This window comes from Argentina silus (assembly GCF_951799395.1).
Source record: "Argentina silus genome assembly, chromosome: 22".
Classification (NCBI taxonomy): domain Eukaryota; kingdom Metazoa; phylum Chordata; class Actinopteri; order Argentiniformes; family Argentinidae; genus Argentina; species Argentina silus.
The window spans coordinates 13,198,764-13,222,061 of NC_139676.1; the positions used below are offsets into that span (position 1 = coordinate 13,198,764).

The 23,298-nt window shown below is 45.6% G+C and overlaps 4 protein-coding genes across 6 annotated transcripts in view; 1 reads left to right on the top strand and 3 right to left on the bottom strand.

Annotated features, from left to right (window-relative positions):
* Nucleotides 1-11,497, bottom strand: part of rhot1b (ras homolog family member T1) — a 14,361-nt gene extending 2,864 nt beyond the window's left edge. For both annotated transcript variants that reach the window (XM_083693615.1, XM_083693616.1), the window contains exons 1-18: nt 11,145-11,497; nt 10,137-10,195; nt 9,893-9,974; nt 9,452-9,495; nt 9,237-9,290; nt 8,685-8,737; nt 7,956-8,064; nt 5,699-5,800; nt 5,498-5,596; nt 5,209-5,317; nt 4,874-4,994; nt 3,927-4,011; nt 3,334-3,479; nt 2,932-3,032; nt 2,610-2,740; nt 2,390-2,473; nt 1,928-2,050; nt 1,433-1,635 (exon numbers count right to left, since the gene is read on the bottom strand). In XM_083693615.1, coding sequence (XP_083549741.1) covers nt 1,433-1,635; nt 1,928-2,050; nt 2,390-2,473; nt 2,610-2,740; nt 2,932-3,032; nt 3,334-3,479; nt 3,927-4,011; nt 4,874-4,994; nt 5,209-5,317; nt 5,498-5,596; nt 5,699-5,800; nt 7,956-8,064; nt 8,685-8,737; nt 9,237-9,290; nt 9,452-9,495; nt 9,893-9,974; nt 10,137-10,195; nt 11,145-11,181 — 1,742 coding nt within the window. In that variant the 5' untranslated portion in view covers nt 11,182-11,497. The remainder of the gene's footprint in view (nt 1-1,432; nt 1,636-1,927; nt 2,051-2,389; nt 2,474-2,609; nt 2,741-2,931; nt 3,033-3,333; nt 3,480-3,926; nt 4,012-4,873; nt 4,995-5,208; nt 5,318-5,497; nt 5,597-5,698; nt 5,801-7,955; nt 8,065-8,684; nt 8,738-9,236; nt 9,291-9,451; nt 9,496-9,892; nt 9,975-10,136; nt 10,196-11,144) is intronic.
* A 195-nt stretch (nt 11,498-11,692) lies between these two features.
* Nucleotides 11,693-13,865, bottom strand: rnf135 (ring finger protein 135). Of its 2 annotated transcripts, XM_083693714.1 has the most exons (5): nt 13,532-13,865; nt 13,290-13,373; nt 13,055-13,198; nt 12,887-12,947; nt 11,693-12,625 (listed from the first exon to the last, which is right to left on the bottom strand). In XM_083693714.1, the coding sequence occupies exons 1-5, from the start codon at nt 13,838-13,840 to the stop codon at nt 11,907-11,909; spliced, it is 1,317 nt and encodes a 438-aa protein (XP_083549840.1). In that variant the 5' UTR covers nt 13,841-13,865; the 3' UTR covers nt 11,693-11,906. The 2 variants fall into 2 exon arrangements, with proteins under 2 accessions (XP_083549840.1, XP_083549839.1); XM_083693713.1 differs by having other exon boundaries at nt 11,693-12,947.
* A 439-nt stretch (nt 13,866-14,304) lies between these two features.
* Nucleotides 14,305-20,073, bottom strand: LOC310821616 (arf-GAP with dual PH domain-containing protein 2-like). The gene is made up of 11 exons (XM_083693715.1): nt 19,962-20,073; nt 19,172-19,302; nt 18,832-18,923; nt 17,749-17,837; nt 17,478-17,590; nt 17,221-17,367; nt 17,037-17,120; nt 16,812-16,874; nt 16,623-16,700; nt 14,817-15,045; nt 14,305-14,426 (listed from the first exon to the last, which is right to left on the bottom strand). Exons 1-11 carry the CDS (start codon nt 20,047-20,049, stop codon nt 14,398-14,400), a joined length of 1,143 nt encoding a protein of 380 aa, XP_083549841.1. The 5' UTR covers nt 20,050-20,073; the 3' UTR covers nt 14,305-14,397.
* A 1,142-nt stretch (nt 20,074-21,215) lies between these two features.
* tefm (transcription elongation factor, mitochondrial) lies at nt 21,216-23,212 on the top strand. The gene is made up of 4 exons (XM_083693417.1): nt 21,216-21,335; nt 21,472-21,944; nt 22,032-22,181; nt 22,335-23,212. The coding sequence occupies exons 1-4, from the start codon at nt 21,293-21,295 to the stop codon at nt 22,770-22,772; spliced, it is 1,104 nt and encodes a 367-aa protein (XP_083549543.1). The 5' UTR covers nt 21,216-21,292; the 3' UTR covers nt 22,773-23,212.
* Nucleotides 23,213-23,298: the final 86 nt, after the last annotated feature.

A 23,298-nucleotide genomic window follows, 5' to 3' on the forward strand; every position in this document is an offset into this window, starting at 1 on the left:
CAGAGGAAGGAAGAGGAGAGCAGGTTAGAACAGAGACACGTCACATGGCACCAGAGAGTTTGAATCCCAGCCCAGAGGGATCACTAACAGGGATTAGCCAAGAGGAGATAAGGAGGGGAAGAAACCTACTGATTGTTTCAGCTCCCTCCATTTACACAGTGACTGGCTTGGATACAGATCTGCTCCACTGAAACCTTCACTCCACACTGTCGGAAGTGGAGTAATCTGCAAATGACTCACTGACTGGAATGCAGCCTTCCGTCACAGAGAGTGATCTCAAGATCATCGTCAAAATGATCGAAAATAAATAAATAAAATGCGGCGTTTTATCAAATACCCGTCTTTTTCAGGTCATTAACTGATCGCATGCTGATCTTCAACCACTGACAAGGTCCCAAACTTGACACACATTGGCTTGTTTATCCCATCCTAGTTTATCTGTTATTATTCATGGTTTAATCAGGCAAAAGTATGATGGATTAAATATGTGCAGCAGCGACCTCCCCCGTGAGTGTTGGATGTGCTGAGGATTATGGATGAGCTGCGTCAAGAGTGTGAGTGTGCATGTGCGTGTGTATGTGCGCGCGCACGTGTGTCTGTGTGTGTCTGCGTGTGTGTGTGTATGAGTGTGTGTGTGTGTGTGTGAGTGTGTGTGTGTGTGTGCATGTGTGTGTGTGTATGAGTTTGAGTGCGTGTGCACGCGTGTGCGTCTGTGTGTACATGTGTATGGAACCCCTGACAGAGAAGGGCTGTGTGTTGACAGTCTGTGGACAACACGCTGCCTTGCAGGAGAGAGGACCAGCAGACAGGAAGGCTGGACAGAAACAGAAAACACAAACATCAACAAGCTGTGTGAGTTCTCCCCTCCAGCCACTACCTCACTCTCCAAGATACATTTCCATTGAGCCCCATGATTAAAACATTACTTCCCAACCACACGGGACCCCAGGAGTCTGACTTCAGATGGGCTAATGTAAGCAAGACAAAATGCTTTAAGGCATGGTAGACTGGGAAGAGAGAGAGAGAGAGAGAGAGAGAGGGGGGGAGGGAAGAGAGAGAGAGAGGGGGAAGAGAGAGAGGGAGAGAGAGGGGGGGGGAAGGGAGAGAGAGAAAGAGAGAGAGAGAGGGAAAAGAGAGAGAGAGAGAGGGAAAAGAGAGAGAGAGAGGGAAAAGAGAGAGAGAGAGAGGAGCCATGGGGCAAGAAGATCAGTAAGAAGTCAAAGCACCAGACGGAGGTTAGAAGGAGCAGAGAGGGCCGGTGAGAGGGGTTAGGGCTGTAGAAGAGGTTTTAGGATGTTATTAAAAGGTAAAGCTGTAGGATTCACTACAGAGGGGGGGGGATTAGTGGGGTTTAAGGAGGGGGGGTTTAGGGGCTAGAAGACGGGGGTTTAAGGTCTTCTTGGTGGGATTGACGAGGCTCATCTCTACTTACGGGTGCATGGCCATGGTGGTGAGTTTGGTGTAGATGTCTTTGCAGGGCGTGGCTGCGGTGTTGCAGGTGAAGGACTGGGGCGGGGGCATCTTGTGTTTCCTACAGAACTCCAGCGGGGTGAGGGAGTACAGCTGCTTCATCTCCTGCAGGTCGGACTTGGCCGCGATCATCATACACGGAGTCTTACTGTCCATGAAGTATTGCTGCAGAAGAAATGGGACACTGTTAGTGGGGAAACAACAATCAAACCTGCCCTCAAGCTGCTCTCTAAGTAAATGTCACATCACGAGTCGATTCACTCTGAGGACCTGGAGCTAGCCAAGGTGTGCTAACGTTTCTCACAAGAAACTTTACAAATCAATGAAAGCAATCGTGGGCCTCTTTGAACAGTCGACTAATCATATTGACATTGGTTATGGAAAGACTATTTATGTGAACAGCACACACACAGAGACACACACACACACACACCACAAACACACCACACACACACACCTTGAAGACTCTGGCGCAGTAGTCAAACGAGTGTGGGTTGCTGGCGTCGTAGACCAGACACACGATGTCACAGGCCAGGTCAACATCGGACAGGAAGTCAAAGTCAGGGAAGACCTCGTGGAGCTGAAGAGGAGAGGAGGAGAAACAGATGACATGAATTTGAGGGGTAGGAGACGGATGAAGTTTAATAGGCTGGACACACAGACAGACAGACAGACAGACAGCCAGCCAGACAGCCAGCCAGACAGCCAGACAGACAGACAGACAGCCAGATAGCCAGACACACACACAGACACAGACACAGACAGACACACAGACAGACACACAGACAGACTGCCAGATAGCCAGACACAGACACAGACACAGACACAGACACAGACACAGACACAGACACAGACACAGACACAGACACAGACACACACCATTGCTGGGGAAGGTAAACCTAAAGAGCTAAAGCCTCACCAGGAGGTATTTCTCCTGACCGTACACGTAAGTTGTGCTCATAGCATAGTAGGATCTGTGTTCTTCTTTGATGGTGTTTTGGCGCTGTAGAGAAACAGAGAGAAGCGATTTTCAAACATCATCGGAAAAAACCAATGTATCAAAACAGAGAGGGCTTCCTGGGGATCTCTGATTCACAGGGGGGGGGGGGGGGGGGGGGGGGGGTCACCTATCCACTCACCATGAGGTTCCTGCCCAGGTAGGCTTGGAGGAAGCCCGTCTTCCCACTGCCGATGTCGCCAAAGATGTTGCAGCGGAAGACGTTGCGTTGGGTCTGCTTCTTCTGCAGGTCGATCTTCTTGTCCCGAGTCACTGCGCCAGGGAAGGAGGGCAAGGCCAACTCAGATCCATGTCGTCTCCCCACTTAATGCCATTTTCTAACCCTTCCTATGATCCATCCACCATGGTGCTTCAAGATGAGACGCAGAGTTCGGCACTCTCTGCATCTCATCTCGGTTACTATGGAAACGGTGGCGGGGGGAGGGGGGGGTGCAACCTCTCACCTGTGACGGCCGCCGCCTGGGACTCCTGCTCGGACACGATGGAGTAACCCAGGTACCCCAGGTATTCCAGGCACCGCTGGACGTCCAAGTACGTGGTCAACCTGGACACAGACACACACACACACACACACACACACACACACACACACACACACACACACACACACACACACACACACACACACACACACACACACACACACACACAGAGGAGTCAGTGAACGAGAGAAAAAACAGGAGTGTCAAGTCAAAAGAAGCTTCCACAGATGTGGAGTGTATGTGGTGGTATGTGGTGGTATGTGTGTGTGTGTGTGTGTGTGTGTGTGTGTGTGTGTGTGTGTGTGTGGTGGTATATGTGTGTGTGTGTGGAGTGTATGTGGTGGTATGGCGTGGGTCACGTACGTCCACTGTGAAAGGTAGCCCTGGTAGGTGATCCAACCCTGCTCGTTGGTGCAGACCGTGTTGTTGACATCCTGACCCCAGGGCATGTAGGGAAACGTGTCAAACAGGTCTCTCAGCTCGTCTGGGGACAGGGCACAGTCCCGGTCCTGAAACAGACACACACACACACACAGACACACACATAGACACAGACACAGAGACACAGAGACACAGAGACACAGACACAGACACAGACACAGACACAGACACACACACACACACACAGTCTTCAGTATGATACATGCTACTAGCACACAAAATGTATACACACAAATAATATATTGCCCACCTTGAGTTGGGTAATGCCTAATTGAGTTGTTTAAATGTTGACTCATTTAAGTAAACAAGTAAAGTAAGTAAACGAGTTAGTTAGTATGTTCACGGCTAAACCAATCAGCCTAGGTTGAACGGGCGGGAGTTCAGACGGGAGTTCAGACGGGAGTTCACTAAGCTGACGGCAGAGGAACGTCCATGGTGGGTCGTATTTTGTCTCCACGGCGACTGCTCTCTCTTGGGGTTCAAAGGTTAAGCCAAGCCCACGGTCGGACGGTCACCTTGTCATGTTTGTCGAAGACACTCTGGAGGAAGAGGTAGGCGTTGTGGTTGAGCTCCGTGGTGCAGTCTGGAGGTAACTTCAACCTGCAGGGCGGAGGAATGAATGAGACAATTTAAAAACATATACAGCCCCCAAAAAAAAAAGAAAAAACCCAAGGTAAAAACATTCCAGTCACATTGAGATTGAGAACACTGGGGATTAGGGGATGAGCGAGAGCTGGATTAAATAAGGGGCTCTTCAGAAGACTCCCAGCTCGGCAGGGGGGTGAGAGTGGCTCGTGAGTAATTGAGGTCAGGGCTGAAGGAGAGTGTGTGTGTGTGTGTGTGTGTGTGTCTGTGTGTGTATGTGTGTGTGTGTGTGTGTGTGTGTGTGTGTGTGTGTGTGTGTGTGTGTGTGTGTGTGTGTGTGTGTTTGTGTGTGTCTGTGTGTGTGTGCGTGTCGGTTAATCTATACTCTTATACTCAGTTTATATTAGTGTCAACCTGAAGTAAGGCAGACATGTGGATACAAACTACGCGCACCACCTGAGCGCACCTCAAATAAGTGTTTAAACGTAAGTGTTTAACGTATGTATTCGACACAGGTCTGTTACGCGCTAACAGGGGTGGGGAAGGTGGAGAAGGTGGGGTAAATATGGCTGCATAAGGGAGGGGAACAGGTACTCCTGGTGGAGCTCCAGGTCTGCTACGTGCTAACAGAGGTGGAGAAGGTGGAGAAGGAGGGGTAAATATGGCCGCCTACGGGGGGAACAGGAGGGGTAAATATGGCCGCCTACGGGGGGAACAGGAGGGGTAAATATGGCCGCCTACGGGGGGAACAGGAGGGGTAAATATGGCCGCCTACGGGGGGAACAGGAGGGGTAAATATGGCCGCCTACGGGGGGAACAGGAGGGGTAAATATGGCCGCCTACGGGGGGAACAGGAGGGGTAAATATGGCCGCCTACGGGGGGAACAGGTAGTCCTGGTGGAGCTCCAGGTCGTCGTCGTAGCCGAATCTCCTCAGCACCGTCCAGGTGGTCTCATGGCGACCCCTCTGGATGAAGAGTGTGTGGAGGAACAGGAACCCTGAAGAGGGAACCACACAGGTCAGCGACTATGGGGTGTGTGTGTGTGTGTGTGTGTGTGTGTGTGTGTGTGTGTGTAATGTGGACCATGGCAAATGCATGACACAAGCTTCAGGAAGAGGAACCCTGAAGAGGGAACCACACAGGTTAACGACTACAGTGTGTGTGTGTGTGTGTGTGTGTGTGTGCGTCCTCCCTAGGTCAGCAGGTCATACCTTTCAGTGTGAGGCCGTTGTCACACACTCCTTCAATCACGTTCTTCCGCACCACATTCTTCACATCCTCCAGGGCTTGAGGCGCCAGTGGGGCGTTAAAGCATGTCCTCTGCATCACACACACACACACACACACACACACACACACACACACACACACACACACACACACACACACACACACACACACACACACACACACACACACACACACACATAGTCACTTTCCAATAGTCGCCTTCACTCAACTGTTGACTTGAAAAACAGTTCTTGGAATGGTTTAGCACACCTGGAAGAAGTTAAGCTCGTTATCGTTCAGAATCCCGTCGTTGTCCAAATCTGATACTTTAAAGATCCGACACAGAGCTTTGACACAGGAAGGCTTCATCTGGGAGTCAAACAGACAATTGACAGACTCCGTAAAAAATACAACAGACCTCAAACTGATATTGAAGAGATGTCAAAGTCAAATATGTTTGTGAAATGGAACCTCTTTTTTCTCTGGGCAGTATAGGGGACCAGTTGGATGCAAGACAGCTTTCTGGGCGTAGTAGAACAACTCAGAGATGTTCTTCAGGTTCTTTGCTGAGCACTGGAAAATGAAATAAAAAGGGAGAATATATAAAAATATATTATATATAAAAATATATTGAATTAATCCTGAAACAATACTTCATCTAGTGTGCCCGAGACACCAAACACAATAAGCCATGTTTTTGGTTGTGCAAAAAGAGACAGTTGAGGTCAGAAAGTGACAGTTGATGTCAAATTTTGACAGTTGACAGTTTGTTTTTTTAAATATGTTTTTAGGGCATTTCTGCTTTATTGGGATAGAGACAGTAGAGATTGACAGGAAGGATGAGTGAGAGAGAGGAGGGATGACATGCAGGATATGTCGATGGCCGGAATCGAACCAGGGACCTTGCGATGATACAGTATGCGCCTTAGTGTGCTACACCATTTGAACGCCCCCTGACAGTTGTTGTCTGAGGGATAAGCCTGTCTAATGAGACCGTGTCTCTCTCTCTCTCTGACAAACATGGCCGCCACAGAGGAGTTAGCAGCCAGCGCCGTCACGGCTGAGTGGAGGGGAGATGAGCAGCAGAGCCAGCAACGGCTTCGGCCAAAAAAAAAAAAAAAAAGTAATTAACATCACCATCACGCGTCTCTCGGCTTTTAATGACTTTGGAAAATAATCACTGTTCAAGAGGGTAGAATGCAATTCAGGTGCAGACGAAAGCTTAACTTGCAATTTGTCTATTAACAGATTTTGATGAACGCATGTACTCCCACGTGCTGCCTACACACGGCCTATAATTACATTTTGACTGAAACCAACACCAAATGGACACCACCACGCTAGGCACACGTGATTGGCACAGACATTCTCATCATGAGAAGCACTGTGGTCCTCTGTGGCTCAGTCGGTAGAGCATGGCGCTAACAACGCTTAGGTTGTGGGGTCGATTCCCGTTGGGACCATGTATACTGAAAAATGTATGCACTCACTGCAAATCAGCTAAATGGCGTATATTATATTATATCACACAGCATGATGAGCACATGTGCAGTCAGGTTGTGCTCATAAACTATGCATGAATGTACAAACAGTAAAGGTCCATGTATGAGTATGTACGTACAGTAAACGTCTTTACTTAAGGACGCAAGGTCGTCCCTAAGTGCTGTCTAGACAAGAACTAAAGAACTTAAAAGCCACATGGAGCATTCCACCTGGGACCATGTCAATACTGTATAGTATGTACAGTATTTAACCCACAAATGACCATTAAAAAAATGTCTAAGGTCCACCACCGCACCAATACAGGAAGTCTTTACTTATGGACTCACACAAGGTCACCCATAAGTGCTGTCTAGACACATTAAACCTTAATGGGGAGAGCACTGTTAAAATCTCTCCTTCCTTCCAACCTTTGACCACACTGTGTTCAAACAGCCCCCCTACAGGCCTCGGTGGTCTACAGTCACTCACATCAACAGTCCATGAACTGCGACTCAGTTGATGTGCAACAACTTGCTCCTTACAACCTGCTGCTGTGGAAACAGGTTTGAATCAGGTTTGTTGAAACAGGTTTGATCTCTTGAAAAAGACTGTATAAATAAAGGTTAAATAAAAAAATGAAATAAAAAATGAAAAGGAATAGGTTGATGGATAGTGTTGGTGGATAGTTGGTTACGTGGTTATTGATAGTTTATAGATGTTCAAGCTAACCATCTGTCGGGGGACTCTCCAAATAAAGTGTGGCCCAGTAGCATACAGTATCAACAGTAGCATACAGTATCAACAGTAGCATACCGTAGCATACAGTATCAACAATAGCATACAGTAGCATGCAGTAGCATACAGTAGCATACAGTATCAACAGTAGCATACCGTAGCATACAGTAGCATACAGTATCAACAGTAGCATACCGTAGCATACAGTAGCATACAGTAACAACAGTAGCATACAGTATCAACAATAGCATACAGTAGTATGCAGTAGCATACCGTAGCATACCGTACAGTATCAACAGTAGCATACCTTAGCGTACAGTAGCATACAGTAGCTACAGTAGCATACCGTAATGTACAGTAGCATACAGTATCAACAATAGCATACAATAGCGTACAGTAGCAACAGTAGCGTACCGTAGCATACAGTACAGTAGCATACAGTACAGTAGCATACCGTAGCAACAGTAACATACAGTAGCATACAGTAGTCCCTTGTCTGCTCTGCCCTCACCTCGACACAGGTCTCTATTTCAGTGTACTGGTTCATGATGGGCAGGATGGTCTCCATACTGCTGTGCTCCACCAAGTCCGACTTGTTCCCCACAAGGATGATAGGGACCCTGGGGGGGGGGGGGGGGGGGGGGGCAGAGAGAGAGAGATAACGGGTGAGCACAGAGGATACAAATGGTGGATGTATTGAAGGATTGTATAATGGCTTTCCAGCAGGTCTCTTGGCACTTTAAATCATTTACAAAGGCTGACTCTGAAGGATGTTCACGGTGAAAACTCCTGATGAAAGAATATGAATATATCTGATATGACTCAAGTGTATTTCAGGACTGCTCTCCGACTGAGAATATGTGTCAATTTACACCAATCGCTGTCAAAATTACTAACCAATTATGTGGACTTCTTTCTATGACTCATACCCATTTCCATGTTAAAAAGCGGGTGGAAGAGCACCATGAATACAATATACTCGGGGTAAAAACGAGTGAGTACAGACCACAGAGAGCCTTTTACAGTGACTGTAGGGTCCCTGGTAGGAGTCACATAGTGTTGCGCATATACACACACACACACACACGCACACACGCGCACACGCACACACATGTATCAGTTACCCCCCCCATGCTCCTCATGTTACAGGCCATTAAGAGCGTAACATTTGCATAGCTCCCACAGACAGGCAGCACACCACAAACCTACTGTTCTGTAACCCTAACCCTACATCACCCACCTGCTATCCTTGTCTGTATTTTCATTTATGAGTGGAATCCAATGGCTGGTCACCTGAGCGATTGCAAGGAAATTGTGACCACATTGGGAAGAGATGGCATTGCTGTACATGCGGTAACACAGTACTATTCAGAGCTGGAATGTGCTAGACCTTATATGAAACATACAGAGTAAGAATTTGCTAATATCATTATATACAATGCAAATGCTATGAGCCAAAACATTAACAAATAATATATGTCATATATATACATATATGTATATATATATATATATATATATATATATATATATATATATATATATAATTATGTAGTCAACAAAAAAGTGTTAAACAAACCAGAATATGTTTTATATTTTAGATTCTTCAAAGTAGCCACCTTTTGCTTTGATGACAGCTTTGCACACTCTTGGCATGTTTGTGTCCAAACTTTTGACTGGTACTGTGTGTGTGTGTGTGTGTGTGTGTGTGTGTGTGTGTGTGTGTGTGTGTGTGTATATATATATATATATATATAAACTTAATCGGGATGTATAGTACCAGTGAACTCACCTTCTCTATAGACGTCTTGTTGTTGACTGAATACACTATGCAAATCACATTGGCCTGAGGAGGGAGAGAGACACTATGACCACAGTGCTTCACACAGGCCTCCTCTGTAAGACGTCATATAAATGAGACCGTGGGCCATGAAAACACAAAGGAGAAAATGCTACCCATGACATTTGTTTTCACAATATTACAAAGACAACAGATCACAATCTCACCTTTAGTATTTCTTGATTCAGCTGCTCATCCGTTTGTTCTGCCTCTGTTTGGATCAAACAAGCAGTGAGTTAGCTAACCCTAACCAGCAGAGAGTTAGCTAACCCTAACCCTAACAAGCAGTGAGTTAGCTAACCCTAACCCTAACAAGCAGTGAGTTAACTAACCCTAACCCTAACAAGCAGTGAGTTAACTAACCCTAACCCTAACAAGCAGTGAGTTAACTAACCCTAACAAGCAGTGAGTTAACTAACCCTAACCCTAATCCTAACCCAAACAAGCAGTGAGTTAACTAACCCTAACCCTAATCCTAACCCAAACAAGCAGTGAGTTAACTAACCCTAACCCCAGCGATAGGTCAGCTTTGAAGGCCATCAGTAGAGAGTACTAGCCAGGGACTGCAGAGTCAAGGAGATAAGGAATTGACCAGGTCAGTCTAGTACCTGAGTAGTCCACTATGTGTGTGGGAACTCTCTCTGGAGTCACATCTGCTGGTATGGTGATCTCCTCAGCCCGGTACGGAACCTGTGTGAACGGCCAAACCAAGAATGACCACCGTAAAAGTGTACTAACAAGTAAAAGGGACAGATGTATTAAAACCTCACTTTCAGAATTCAAGGTTTTGTCTAAGAGATTTCCTTCGAAAGATGCTTTGGTATGACAGTGTCATTCATAATATTCTCTCACCACAGTTGGGAACTCCTCGCTGACCAGTGACATGATCAGGGAAGTCTTCCCCACCTTGGCTGTTGAGATGAAAGGAGAGAAAGACAGAAAGAACAGGATTGCTCAGTCTCATATTTGGCAGGTCGACTCGTTTCGGTTAGAGATTTGGCAGAGGAAGAGAAGCAATTTGCTCACTCTTGCTCTCGTCATGCATTATTAATGCGGGCCATGAGCAGAGTACCTGTTATGGTATTCGAATCTGTTTACGCTCTTCGTCAAAGTCGCCTCCGCAGGCTTTTGTATATCTGACAAGCACAGTACATCTCTGTAGAGAACAGAGATTCTCTACAGGGATATACATGTCAGAATTTTTTTTAAAAGTCTGTTGAGTTGACGTTGGCTATTCAATGTGTACAGTATGTGCTTAACATACATCAACTATCTATATAATATCTTTCTCCAAAAGAACCTGAAAGACACCATCCGTTTTGTGTTTAACACATGGGATATAGGTTCTGCAGTGGAATATCCCAGGTCTCCTGCACCCAACTACCTCTCAAATCCTAGCTAGACATACAGCCTACTAAATCACTAAAGGACTTTTATCATCCCCACCTACAGCAACTCCAAAACGTAAAGCAATGCTGGCACTATTTACATGGCCATCCAACCGTGCTTTGAGGTGTCCAGATTAACTTGTCACTCCTGTCACATGTGGGCACTGTGTTAAACCACTGCAGAGGGTACCTGGTCACATGCGGTCTGAAACACTGCTGGCTGTATGGATGATGTTAGCTAGCTTGTGAGTCGGGTCGTTAAGACTAGGTACTGTGGCTGGGGCAAGGTAAAACCAAAATAAGAAACATATTCCTTAATATATAGGAGCCCTGTAAACGACACAGTACAGTCTCGTTTACAGGGCTACAATATCACTCGCCCTCAGGCTTCATGCAATTAGCTAGATCTTGACAGTCCGGTAGCAGCATCCTCTGTCTGACAGCCAGACGCACAGGCTACAATTTCACTTACGCTCTCCGACGAGCAATATTCTGACGTCCTTGCGCATCTTCTCGACTGTTGAAGACCGAATCGGTAAATTCAACGGAGAAAACCATTTATGCTCTCGTGTAGCGGGTTGGAAGGGACAGTCAGCCAGCCATCGTTGACATATAGCCTGTCTTACGTTCGCATTTTCTCCCAGTTGCACCAAAACCGAACTGTCTCCGTTGTGTGGTAGTGGTGGAACGGTAAATGACCTGCACAATATTATACCTAATGGTCCTTTCTTGGAAAACTGTGTGCCGTTTAACGTTTACTGAAATCTTATCTGCTGTGGACAGGAGTGTAGCTAAACTGTCTGTCGGTTGATAGGGTAGTCGTAATTTCGCCCGCACACAAACTTGAACGTTACGACACAGCACGTATGCTCGCTGGCGAGCCTGAAGTCCCAGAAAGCACACGCCTCCTCCAGCTGACCGCAAACGCGCTGACGGAACGGACGAGGGGACAAATGTTGCGAATGAAACTCCGTTCATTCCTACAATGAAATGAATAAAGCAACATGAGAGAACAGGTGATGATGATTTTAATTGTATTGTTATGCTAGATATACATAGAAATATTGCACAAAACACATTCATTTAAAACATGTTTTATATACACTTTATCTCATTCAACAACAAACACACATAGCCGTTTCATCAGGAGTAGGTTGCATAGATTAAAGCTGATGTGCATATATCTTGCATACAAAGTGTTTGGGGAGGGTATTATCTGATCAGTGCCTCTCCCCTATCCCAGCATCTCCTGAAACCTAGGGAACGACAGGGCATTTTGTTGTCCCACCCCATAGAGCCAGAACACAGGTCTCACTGGCTCAGTGAACCCAGCCTCCACCTGTTGCAGCAGGTCCTGACTCTCAGAGAGGCTGTAAAAGGACAAGGTACCGTCACTCACGTCAAGAACCACTCGAACTACACCAGGGCAGCCCTGCTTCACGAACTCCTCTGTGTTCCCGTGCCAGAAGCACAGCGTGTCCTTCCTCTTCTCTAAGCACCAGGAGTTGGCTGTGCGGCCCAGCTGGTCCCTGCGGCCGATACCAGCGTAGGCCACCCCGACGGCCCAGCCCACACTCTCTGCCGTGTCCACGTCCCAGTAGTGGAGCCCTCCGCTGAACTCCTGCTCTGCCATCCACTGGCTGATGTCGAAGCGATCGCCGAGGCGGGCACCGGAGGACGTCCGCTTGGTGACCACCCTATGCTCGGTGTTGAACGCCAGACGTTTGTGACCCAGAGCTGAAGAGAAAGTGAGCCGGGCGAAAGTTGCACCAGGTGGAGGTGGGGCGAAACTTGCACCGGGCAGGGGTGGGTTGAAACTTGCACCGGGCAGGGGTGGGTTGAAACTTGTACCGGGCAGGGGTGGGTTGAAACTTGTACCGGGCAGGGGTGGGTTGAAACTTGTACCGGGCAGGGGTGGGGTGAAACTTGCACCGAGCAGGGGTGGGTCGAAACCTGCGGACCCAACAAGGCCAGAGCGGAGAAAATGTAAGAACAAATGTCGGATAAATGTATATATGCAATCAGGTTGTTTCGCCTGTAAATGCAGGTCTGAAATACACCTAGACCTCTTTAATAGCTTATATATGCCATCTAGTGGTTGATTGGTGAAACATACACACTGTATATTATTGGTAAGGGATGAGACAAGTATTTCAACATGAAACGTCGGCCTATTTTTAAAGGGCAACAGGCTGTCATGGGCGTCCTTGTCACCTGAACGGGCGCCAACTGTCACTTCTGGTACTGTGTCATCGACAACAACAGGGGCCTCCACCTACCAGATAACGAAAGACAGGCGTATGTAGATGGAAGAATAAGTTAAGAATGACTTTATGAACACAATAGTATGTTAATGTTTTACTGCATTTGGAGGGCTTCTACCTGTTCCTGCTGTTTCTGGTGACTATTAGGATTTTCAGACTCAGGTGCCAACAGGTTGGTTGAGGGGTTGACATCAGGAAACCTACTCTGATGTGACGTTTCGCCTTGAGCTTCACACTCTTCTGGTCCATTCTGTATGATGTCCTGGCCACATATGAAGTGTAAAGTTTATAACAAGGGAGTCGTTTAGAGTTAAAGTCAATGTCTACTATGTCATTGTAAAAAGTGAACTTACTGTGCAATTATAGGTGGACAAAAGACTGTCCTGAACCCTCTCGGTTTCTGCCGTTAGGAACTTCAATTTTCGCTCCAGAATTTCCTGTCATAAAAAAGTAGGATTACACAATTACCATTATTATTTTGGCCAGCCGTAGCGACTTCATCATATATCATCCGACTGCGGTTGTCAGATTGTTGATACGGTGTTAGCGTTAGGATCGGATCGTAATGTAACAACAACGTATTTTTCTAACATACCGTTTCCGTTTCGGGCCCCTCTGTAGTGTCCACGTTGGATACAAACTGTTTATGATCGGTATAAACTTTCACAATGTTACAAAGTGTCACGTTCTTCGATAGTTTCAAATTAGATGGATGTTTCGCTCTGCACTGAGGACAGTCCATCTTCTTTTTCGATTGTCGATCCAAATGTTCATGTAAGCATTTCATACAATAATTGTGCCCACAAATTAAAGTCACTGGTTCAGTAAAAATCTCAAAGCATATAGAACATCTGATACATTGTGATATTGCATCAAGGAGAATTTCATCAAGTGGTGCCGCCATTGCAATTTTCGATGTACTATGTAGACTGCTTAGAAATCGAAACTAAAACTGGGATTCGCCACCCAACAGCTGAAATGAAAGTATGTTTACCCCCTGTGAAACTGGCTGCATGTATGAAACCAATAAAATGCAATGCATTAAGATAGAGATTACTTAATTCATTATATTTCACAATCAAAACATCAACTTCAGTTCATTCAACATACAAATGTAACATAAATATTTCAAATGACACGAAATGAGTTTGACATCAATGCAGTACACATAAATGACGGTAACAATACAGAAATGTATGACGGATGAATAAGCAGACATGCAAACCCAGAGAAGGCACGGTAATAAACACAGGTTCTGCACCCATCTCCCTGTAGGCAGTCCTGTCACTGATTTGTAAAAGTTCCAAGTTCCGTGTTCCAAGTTCCAAGTTCCATGGATAGTGATTTGGAATGATTTCCACCTTTGGTCCTCAATAGAAAAGGCTCTGTTCATTTCTATAACAGTTTGTAATGAACATGCATCCAATGAGAGGTTCAGTGACCAACACATTGCACACTGGTTCATGTTCTCCTCCTCATGTTGGCTTCAGCTGCAATAAAACAACAACAACAAATTCAAAATGTCTCATTTCATTCAATGACCACTATAAAAATGTGCGTTATCATAAGTCTCATGATATTGTTATTGAGGTCTACTGAATATCCCCCTGTTCTTGCTGGCTGGAGATGCACCTAGAGCCCCTTTGCTCCACTAGGAGCTTAAGTCACTCAGTGCATAGGGTGAATAAAGTCGCCCCAAGTGTCAACATTCTAGAGTGCCATGGGTGACTGACAATGCATCAGTTATAATGCTTCCATTTTGTAGCCAATCAGAGTGTTGTTGCTAGGTAGACACCACATAGAACACTTGGCACTCTAGGTGGTGAGGGTTCCGGAACCCTTTGGCAGTTGGTGAGTTAAAGGAATAGGTCAAGCCTTACTGGTGTAGTCCTGTGGCACCATGGGCTGAGAGATCACCAGTCTGAAGGCCTCTATCCACTCCCTCTGCTCCTCCTCCTGCTCACACATGAAGACAAACTGCCTGTCTGGGGTCTCCAAGGTGACGCCACACCTCCACCTGCCACAGCGGGACCCCTGGGGCTGGCCTTCCTTCACACAGTATTTGTCCTTCTCTGTGCCAATGAAGACTGCACCCAGCTCCATGGCATCCTGCGGGCAGAGGCAGGGACAGTCACACACAGGCACAAATGCGTGCACACACACACACACACACACACGCACACGCACACACACACACACACATACATACTCATACATTACATTTACATGACATTTTTGACATTTAGCAGACGCTTTTATCCAAAGCAACAAATACATTTGTCTAAAGTAAGTGAATCATCTATCCATCAGTCATCATAAGATTAAAAAAAAAATCGATGCTATAGAACCAGAACTTTTTTTTTTTTTTTTACAGTCGAGGAACTGCACAGGGGGTTAGTGGGGTGGGTGATGAAGAGGTCTTTAGGAGGGACAGTCAAGATGTAGGCTGAACAGATGGTCTTCAGTCTACAGTGGAAGATAGGTAGTGACTCCCCTGGGCACTCCCCTAACTTGCTACATTGGTTTTAGTAGTGGGATAGCACCACAAAACATGTCCCCAGTCTGAGGTGTACAACAACAGCAGGGACATGCACAAGAGAGGGCGAAAGGAAGGAGAAGCGACCCTGCCACTCACAAAGTGCCCTCCTGGATGGACGATACCCAAAAAGGAGAGTACAGACATGTACCTGGATGTCTCTGTGGCGCAATTGGTTAGCGCGTTCGGCTGTTAACCGAAAGGTTGGTGGTTCAAGCCCACCCAGGGACGAAGTCTTTTTCGCTGTTCTTTATTTTAGTGATAGATAGATAGATCGGTACTTTATTGTGGCGCTACGCCGGATTCACATTTTTGACACTTAGCAGACGCCTTTATCCAAAGCGACTTACAACAAATACATTTGTCTAAGTAAGTGAATCATCTATCCATCAGTCATCATAAGAAAAACAAATCTATGGCAGGACCAGCGGCCATAGGCAGTCACAATGCTCGAAGAAGGAAGAATTACTTTTTTTTTTTTTCGCACGGAAGGCTGTTAAAGTAAACGGGCCCGGGTCTCCAATCATATCACCCCATTCCATTAGGGGTCCATTAGCTAAGCCAATCACGTCGACGCATTCCATTAGAGGTCCATTAGCAAAGCCAATCACGTCGACGCATTCCATTAGCTGTTTTCGGCGGGTGAAATTTGGGTAACTGTCGCCTGTCGTCACATGCTTGATATATTGATTTGATCAATGAAATTGTTAATATAAATCAATACTGTGTTGTCTTATCAGTTCAGAGCAACACACTTGCAGCGCTCGTTGTTGACGAGAGACAGACGCTGACTAATGCCCCGCTACGTTCGCTGAAAACTTGATTCTACTTATGACCTCAAAATCGTTAGCCAGATCACCTTACGAACGTGTGGGCATGTGGAAACAGCTTCCAAATGCGTTTTGTAGATCCAAAGCAAGGTATGGCTTAGTCACTAGTCATTTAATACATACACACACACACACACACACACACACACACACACACACACACACACACACACACACACACACACACACACACACACACACACACAAAAAGGTCTAGATAATGTTCTTCCACAAATAACACATATAAACTAACATAATTGGATGGTATGCTCATGCTATTGTTTTTTAGATGGAGATGATGTACTCTGTATTGCCATTACCAGTGAAGTTTTAAAGTAGAGCAGCTTTCTGTCCATAGAGCTCAGACTGAACCACCTCTTCTTGAAAGGCTCCCATTGCTGACCAAACACACAAACAGACGGTAGAGAATCAGCTCAGGTTGACCAACATACATACACTACTGCACAGTAACAGCTACCATACACATACAAATGTAATGGAAAACCAACCATTGGACCTGTCTTCTCCATGTAGCCCTCCTTCAAACAACTTCTGGTGATCAAAGGTATTAGCTGCAAGAGATGAAAATATAAATGGGAGACTGGTGGGTTGAAAGGAAAACAGGGTACATGGTGGCAACGTCTGTAGGTAACGTACAGTATAACTTCCAGAACACCAATCATATAAGTATGCTTGATGGAAACGTTTGTTTCCTGAAAGTAAAATGTCCTCACGTCACTATCTCTAATGTTAGTGTGGATTTTCTTGAGGTAAGCAAACCGGGTCGCCCGGATCGCGTTGAACCAGGACACAATTGTCTAGGAGAAAGAGAGTGAGGGGTACAATGAACGTTAAGTCGTTGAATATGTGGACGTCTTTATAAGAACGTTTGCGGTAGGCATCGCCTCTGGGTCTCACCTGGGCGTTGTCATGGTAAACAAAGAGATTCCTGGTCCGCTCCTTGTGCAGGTAGGAGATTTGGAGCCCGTGGGCGTGGCCAATCTTCTCTGGTTGGAATACAGCGTTGAGATCTTTCATACAGATCACAGCTTTGGGCCCCTTTGACTGCCGATGGGTCAATAACACGAAACATAGTTAGTTATGATGAGCATAAAAAGCATTATAAAAGGCCATTTGACCCTGGGCCTACGAGTGTTTGAAGAGGTGTGACTCACGTCCTCCCTGGTGAAGTAACTGAGGCTGAAGTCGCTGACGGAGAGCAGGAATCTCCTCTTAAGGAACTGCTTTTTGTCTTTCCCCTTCTTCCACAGAGTGCCTTCGTAAATACCTTGGTGGGATCCAATCAATATAAATAATTGATTTAGTAGGGATCCCTTGCCTCCTTCATACTCAGTAAAGAGCATATTTATGCCATGTATGCGAAATTATAAATTGCTTTGCTGTGTGTAATGGCTTCTTGGTACAGGTGTTCTGTGTTTACAGTACCTGAACTATAAGCTTGTTGAAGGAAGTTTTTTTCTCCCGTGAATTCCCTCCTTTCATACTTGGCACGTATCCACTGGTCCTTCAGAACACTGTAAGGTAATGAACACTGTAAGGTAATGAACACTGTAAGGTAATGCATTAACGCAAATGTGGGATTCTTTTCAACAAACTATTAGTCTGGTTTCTAGGACAGAGATTAAGCCTAGTTCCAGTCCACTTAATAGCATCTTTAATGGAAAAAGCACTTGATTTAATCTTTGTCCGGGAAGCCATCCCTTGTGTTTAATATATCAATCCACCTGTGATGCATCAAACATACAAAGTGTCAATATCTGTCAACCCGACCAATTGTAATCAAATCCGATGCATTTCTTCCTGTTTTCTAAAACAAGACTACCCCCACACACAACACTTCTCTTCCTCTGAATGAAATATGAGTCAGCACTTTCCACTGCCTCAAAAAAGTTAAGTGACTGTTCCAGCTGCTGCGGTCAGGCAAACGCCTCCGTTGTCATGCAGCAAGAACAGAGCGGCTTAGACTGAGTTTCTTCCCCCATGCCATCAGGATCATCAACGACGACCCCACCAGTGCCCCCCTCAAGTCACTCACACAATCACTGACATCATAACACATACGCGCACACATAATTACCCATTGCAGACGCATCTTTTCACTGTAATTAACTGTACTGTCAACCTGTCATTGCCATTGTATATAGTCATTCCATTCTGTACATTCTTACATTGCTGTTTATACTGCTGTTTATATTCTATTTATTTTTAAATTTATTGTTGCACTCCTCTGTGGCACTGTCACTTTTGCATTTCACTGTATACTTGTACTTGTGCACGTGACAAATAAAGAATCTTGAATCTTGTGTAGATGGAGGTGTAGATGGAGGTGTAGATGGAGGTGTAGATGGAGGTGTAGATGGAGGTGTAGATGGAGGTGTTGATGGAGGTGTAGATGGAGGTGTAGATGGAGGTGTAGATGGAGGTGTAGATAGAGGTGTAGATGGAGGTGTTGATGGAGGTGTAGATGGAGGTGTTGATGGAGGTGTAGATGGAGGTGCTGACACTCACACACAGTCCTGCTGCTGTGGCTGGTAGTAAAAAGGAGGGATGTTCTTCTCAAAGAAGGCCTTTGCTGCAGCATTCCCTCTGGACTTCATGAACTGCAATTAGTTTTAAAAAAAGGTGATATTGATATTGTAATAACAGTAATAACATGGCAATAGTGAACCTTTTTCTTAACTTATATTTATCCAGGAAGTCTCTTGAGATTAGAAATCTCTATTTCCGAGAGAGACCTGGCCGTTTACGTATCTTAAATCTATTTATAGACAAAGAGTTAAATCATTAATGTTGCAAAGCCCCTTCATTAGATACCAGCCACTCTCTGTCACAGGAAAATCACACACACCTCCACCAAGGAATCATCCCAGAAATCCAAGCGTATGGACTTTATTCGGCTGATTGCCGGCAAATCTCGATGGATCCCCGAACAGTTCACACATACAAAGATACCAAGTTTGTATGAGGCCCAATCTGGTTCTGTGAACAACAGAGATATCAATGTGTGGTGTGAGACACAAACATTACACAAAAAATGGTTTCCCTTGCATGCTTGTACATTTGGCAGGCTGTACTATAATGTCACTAGCAGAGCGGTGTCCAATATTTTGAACTGTTTACATCCAGGTTTGCCAACAACGAGGTCACCATACAATAGCCTACACAGGTATGATGGACTTCGCACGTCACGCCTAGATTTACTGTCATTAGGTCTGCAGGTGAACTGTAGAGTTACTGGAAAGGAGGAACCTATAATGACCGAGTGAGTCATTAAGGCAAGTGCCTTAACTTCCCCTATGTGTTCTTTAAAAACGTGTCATGGGTTTTACAACTTTTGTTTGACAGTGCCATAGATAAATACAAATAAACCTCACGTGCCCAGCTATCATTCTGTTCTCCACATTGCACAAAGAATAGGCTATCACACTTCAAACAGACTTGAAAAGGGAGGGGAAAAAACGATTAGAGTCCCTCAAACTCTTAATCTAATCGCCTAAAAGCCTAAGCACAACAGAGCACAGAGTTAATAATTGAACATGGGATCATATACCTACTGTAGGATTACCAGTACATTATCAGTACAAGACAATGCCTTGACATCATAGCCCACACTTACTATTCCATTCACTACAACTCACCAGGGGCTCCACAGTCTGCACAACTGTTGTTGCTGGGCTCTTTCACCATATCAAGCAGGATTTTCTTATTCCTCTCCCGATTTGCCATAAGTAAACCTAACAACTTATTTATGTCCCCCCAGTCAAGTCCCAATAAACGACTTTCTGTATTTCCATGATATTTCTATCAAAAAAAAATACAGATTTTATTCTATAACAGGTGAGCCTTTTTCCCCACGTAGCTGCGCTTGACCGACCTCACCGAATGCCTCCGGCGTTTCCTCTTACTGGCACGGCAACGTGAAGTTTATTGTTCTGCACACAAACACACAATCTTCAAATAACAAAGAGCTAGGAAGTGAAACAGGCGGGACCAAATTATACTTAGTTTAGGCATTTAGGCCATTAGGACTAATTTCTGGTAGAAAGAATAACGTGCATAGACTGATTCTTACATTTACATTCATTCCATTTATGTCATTTAGCAGACGCCTTTATCCAAAGCGACTTACAACAAATACATTTGTCTAAGTAAGTGAATCATCTATCCATCAGTCATCATAAGAAAAAGTAATCTATGCTTTTTTTAAATATATATATATATATATATATATATATATATATATATATATATATATATATATATATATATATATTTTCAGGAGAGAAATTTGGGGTGCAGGGGGGTAGTGGGGATGATGAGGTCTTTAGGAGGGACAGTTAAGATGTAGCCTGAAGAGATGGGTCTTCAATCTACGGCGGAAGATTGGTAATGACTCTGCAGTCCTGACAGCAGTGGGAAGCTCGTTCCACCAGCGGGGCGCCAGGACAGTGAAAAGCCGTGACCGAGTAGCGCGGCTGCCGCATCCACGTAGAGGCGGCGGTGCCAGGCGGGCAGCCGAGGGGGAAGAGCGGAGTGATCGGGCAGGGGTTTGGGCGCTGATCATTGCTTGTACGGAGGGGCTGTTCCCGGGAGCAGGAGTGCTGTTTCAATAAAATATATACATTTGACCTAATTAAATCTAGGTCTATAGAGAAATAAGTTGCGTGAATCAGACCGGACAGGAAAATATAAACTCTTATAAATAACACAAATCACAATTACAAAATCAACACTCTGTTCAGATATTCTAATTATGATGAGTGCTGATGGATACTGCAATACTTTGGTAATAAATGACTTGCCTTGGCTGTCAGGCTGCTATGGAGAATCGCGGAACGAAAGTGCCCCGGAACCAAGGAGATACGGTCCTTGTTTCTATATCGTTGGAATAACACCGGTGAACAACTAAAGGACAAGTTATTCAACCTTCTGTATGTAATTAATAATATGAAGTACATATAAATCTACAATGTGGGTTGCAAGGCGATTCCTGTCTTATGTCGCCCGGAGAGGTATAGTTTTGTGTAATAAATGTCATCTTGTCGTAACTGACAGCTAAATTCCAATTCTGTCATGTGCCTATGTGGTGATGATGTCTTGCCTTTGCTGTTACTCATTCAACCTCACATCAATGCATTGTTTGTGCAGGGCAATATGGCCTATTCTACCGGCCCCAAGGCTCTCTCCCCGAGCTGGAACTCCGATATCTTCACTGTACGTGCTGCTGGAGGAGTCGTATCCCCGTGGCAGGGTTCGAGACACTGAACGCCATCCTCACACCCACACCCACACCGTGCAAAGACGATGACAGCAACAAGTCCCTGGACGCGTACTACACATCGGAACAACGATCTGTCATTCTGCAACTTCTCAACAATGCGCCTGAGTCGGAGCTGGCAAGCGTGAAGCTCCTACGAGGGCGTAAGTCCGTAAACATTGTCGAGTACAGGACTAGAAACGGCCCGTTCAAAAGCCTAGAGAGCGTCATTAATGTACCACTCCTAAAACACAAAAGCGCAGTCATCGTCTTCAACTCCATCCTCAGCCCTCCGAAGAAGAAGAAAGTGAGAGTTCAGCTAGCCAAATTCATCAGACCCGAGGTGGACAGGGCCTGGCTAGAGGTGAGATGCTGTAGATTGCGTAATGGCAAGATGCCTGTGTTATTCATTCATTCAACAAGTAACGATATGAACCAATCTGTCTTTCAGGAAGCCAATTCCATAGTGTCTATTGTGTGTGGGACAAGTAGAATAGCCTGGGCTCATGTGGACCGGGCCATGGCTGTGACTGAATGGCATCAGGAGGAATGCCAGAACTTCATGAAGGGAACATACATGGCCTCAGCCTACTTGGATGACGTAAGGATGATGATGATGCATTCTACACAACTACAGTCATTCCCTGACTACAGACCGCCTACAAACTTAACCCATAGTACATCAAATTCCTTTTCTCCGTGATATCCAAGTAACTATTGTACTGTCCGTATCGTTGTGTGATTTCATCCTCAGGTCTCCTCCGTGGTATCTCATCTCCCGACGGCTGATTTCTACGTGGTGGAGAAGTCATCCATCTCCCTACAGAACACCACCCTGTACCCAGTGATGGCCCACATGCGGACGGTGGAGGCCATGCTCTTCGCCCTCCTGGAGCCCAGATACACCCAGCCGGACACAGCCACTCCCCCCCGGGTGCTGAACATGATGAGGACGGCCGTGGGGCGCCATTTCGGCCTCATGGTGGGCGAGTCGCGCACCAGCGGGGCCCAGGCGGTGCGGCAGATGATGACGGAGTCCGTGACACAGAAGATCCCCAGGGTGACGTTCCCTCACAACCTGCTGGTCAAGTACAGGAACTCGTTCCAGATGGGTCGGAGCCGAGGGGAAGAGATGTGTGACGCCTTGCTCCAGGCCGTGGCGTTTTACGAGCTGCTCAGTGAATCGAGATGATGTCACTTGGACATCAAGTCGTCTGACTCGTGAGACTTGGGCCACATCACATGGACCAGACATCGGTGGACTAATCTAGTGTATGCTTTTGCCTGTGACCTGGTGGTGGGAAAGGAGGAGGAGGGGGGTCAAAGGTCACCAAAAACAGTGTGTCTTGTGGTGGCTTGATGGAATTATGGATGATGTATGAGTATATAATACTGCAGAGTACTTTTGTGAACAAGTAATGTGAAGAGCACTAAACCTGTTCATGTGTTTTTCTCACTTTCGTATGAATAGGACTCACGTAAAGTAAAACAGGCTGCCTAAACGGAAGGGAGAAATGTGAATCTGATCACCCCTCACTGGATGCAGCCCATTCTGCCTATTCCTGCATGGACAAATGTTCACTATACACCTGCAAACCATTAAATACCTCTTCTGATTTTACACATTACCTGTCTGACAGAACTTGAGTTGAATAAAAGTGATCAAATGTGTGTTTTTATTCACAATTCATTCAGGGGGTATGCTTAAACATACATAT

Excerpts from the sequence above, each read along its gene's own strand:
- rnf135 (XM_083693713.1), bottom strand. The coding sequence starts at position 13,840 with ATGGCGGCACCACTTGATGAAATTCTCCTTGATGCAATATCACAATGT. Across the intron at positions 13,199-13,289 it reads TGTCCACCTATAATTGCACA|GACATCATACAGAATGGACC; the intron begins GTAAGTTCACTT and ends ATATGTGGCCAG. Across the intron at positions 12,948-13,054 it reads ACCAGAAACAGCAGGAACAG|GTGGAGGCCCCTGTTGTTGT; the intron begins GTAGAAGCCCTC and ends GTTATCTGGTAG.
- LOC310821616 (XM_083693715.1), bottom strand. The coding sequence starts at position 20,049 with ATGGCAAATCGGGAGAGGAATAAGAAAATCCTGCTTGATATGGTGAAA. Across the intron at positions 17,121-17,220 it reads TTTACCATGACAACGCCCAG|ACAATTGTGTCCTGGTTCAA; the intron begins GTGAGACCCAGA and ends TCTTTCTCCTAG. Across the intron at positions 16,701-16,811 it reads TGGAGAAGACAGGTCCAATG|CAATGGGAGCCTTTCAAGAA; the intron begins GTTGGTTTTCCA and ends GTGTTTGGTCAG.
- tefm (XM_083693417.1), top strand. The coding sequence starts at position 21,293 with ATGTGGGTTGCAAGGCGATTCCTGTCTTATGTCGCCCGGAGAG. Across the intron at positions 21,336-21,471 it reads GTCTTATGTCGCCCGGAGAG|GGCAATATGGCCTATTCTAC; the intron begins GTATAGTTTTGT and ends TTGTTTGTGCAG. Across the intron at positions 22,182-22,334 it reads CCTCAGCCTACTTGGATGAC|GTCTCCTCCGTGGTATCTCA; the intron begins GTAAGGATGATG and ends TTTCATCCTCAG.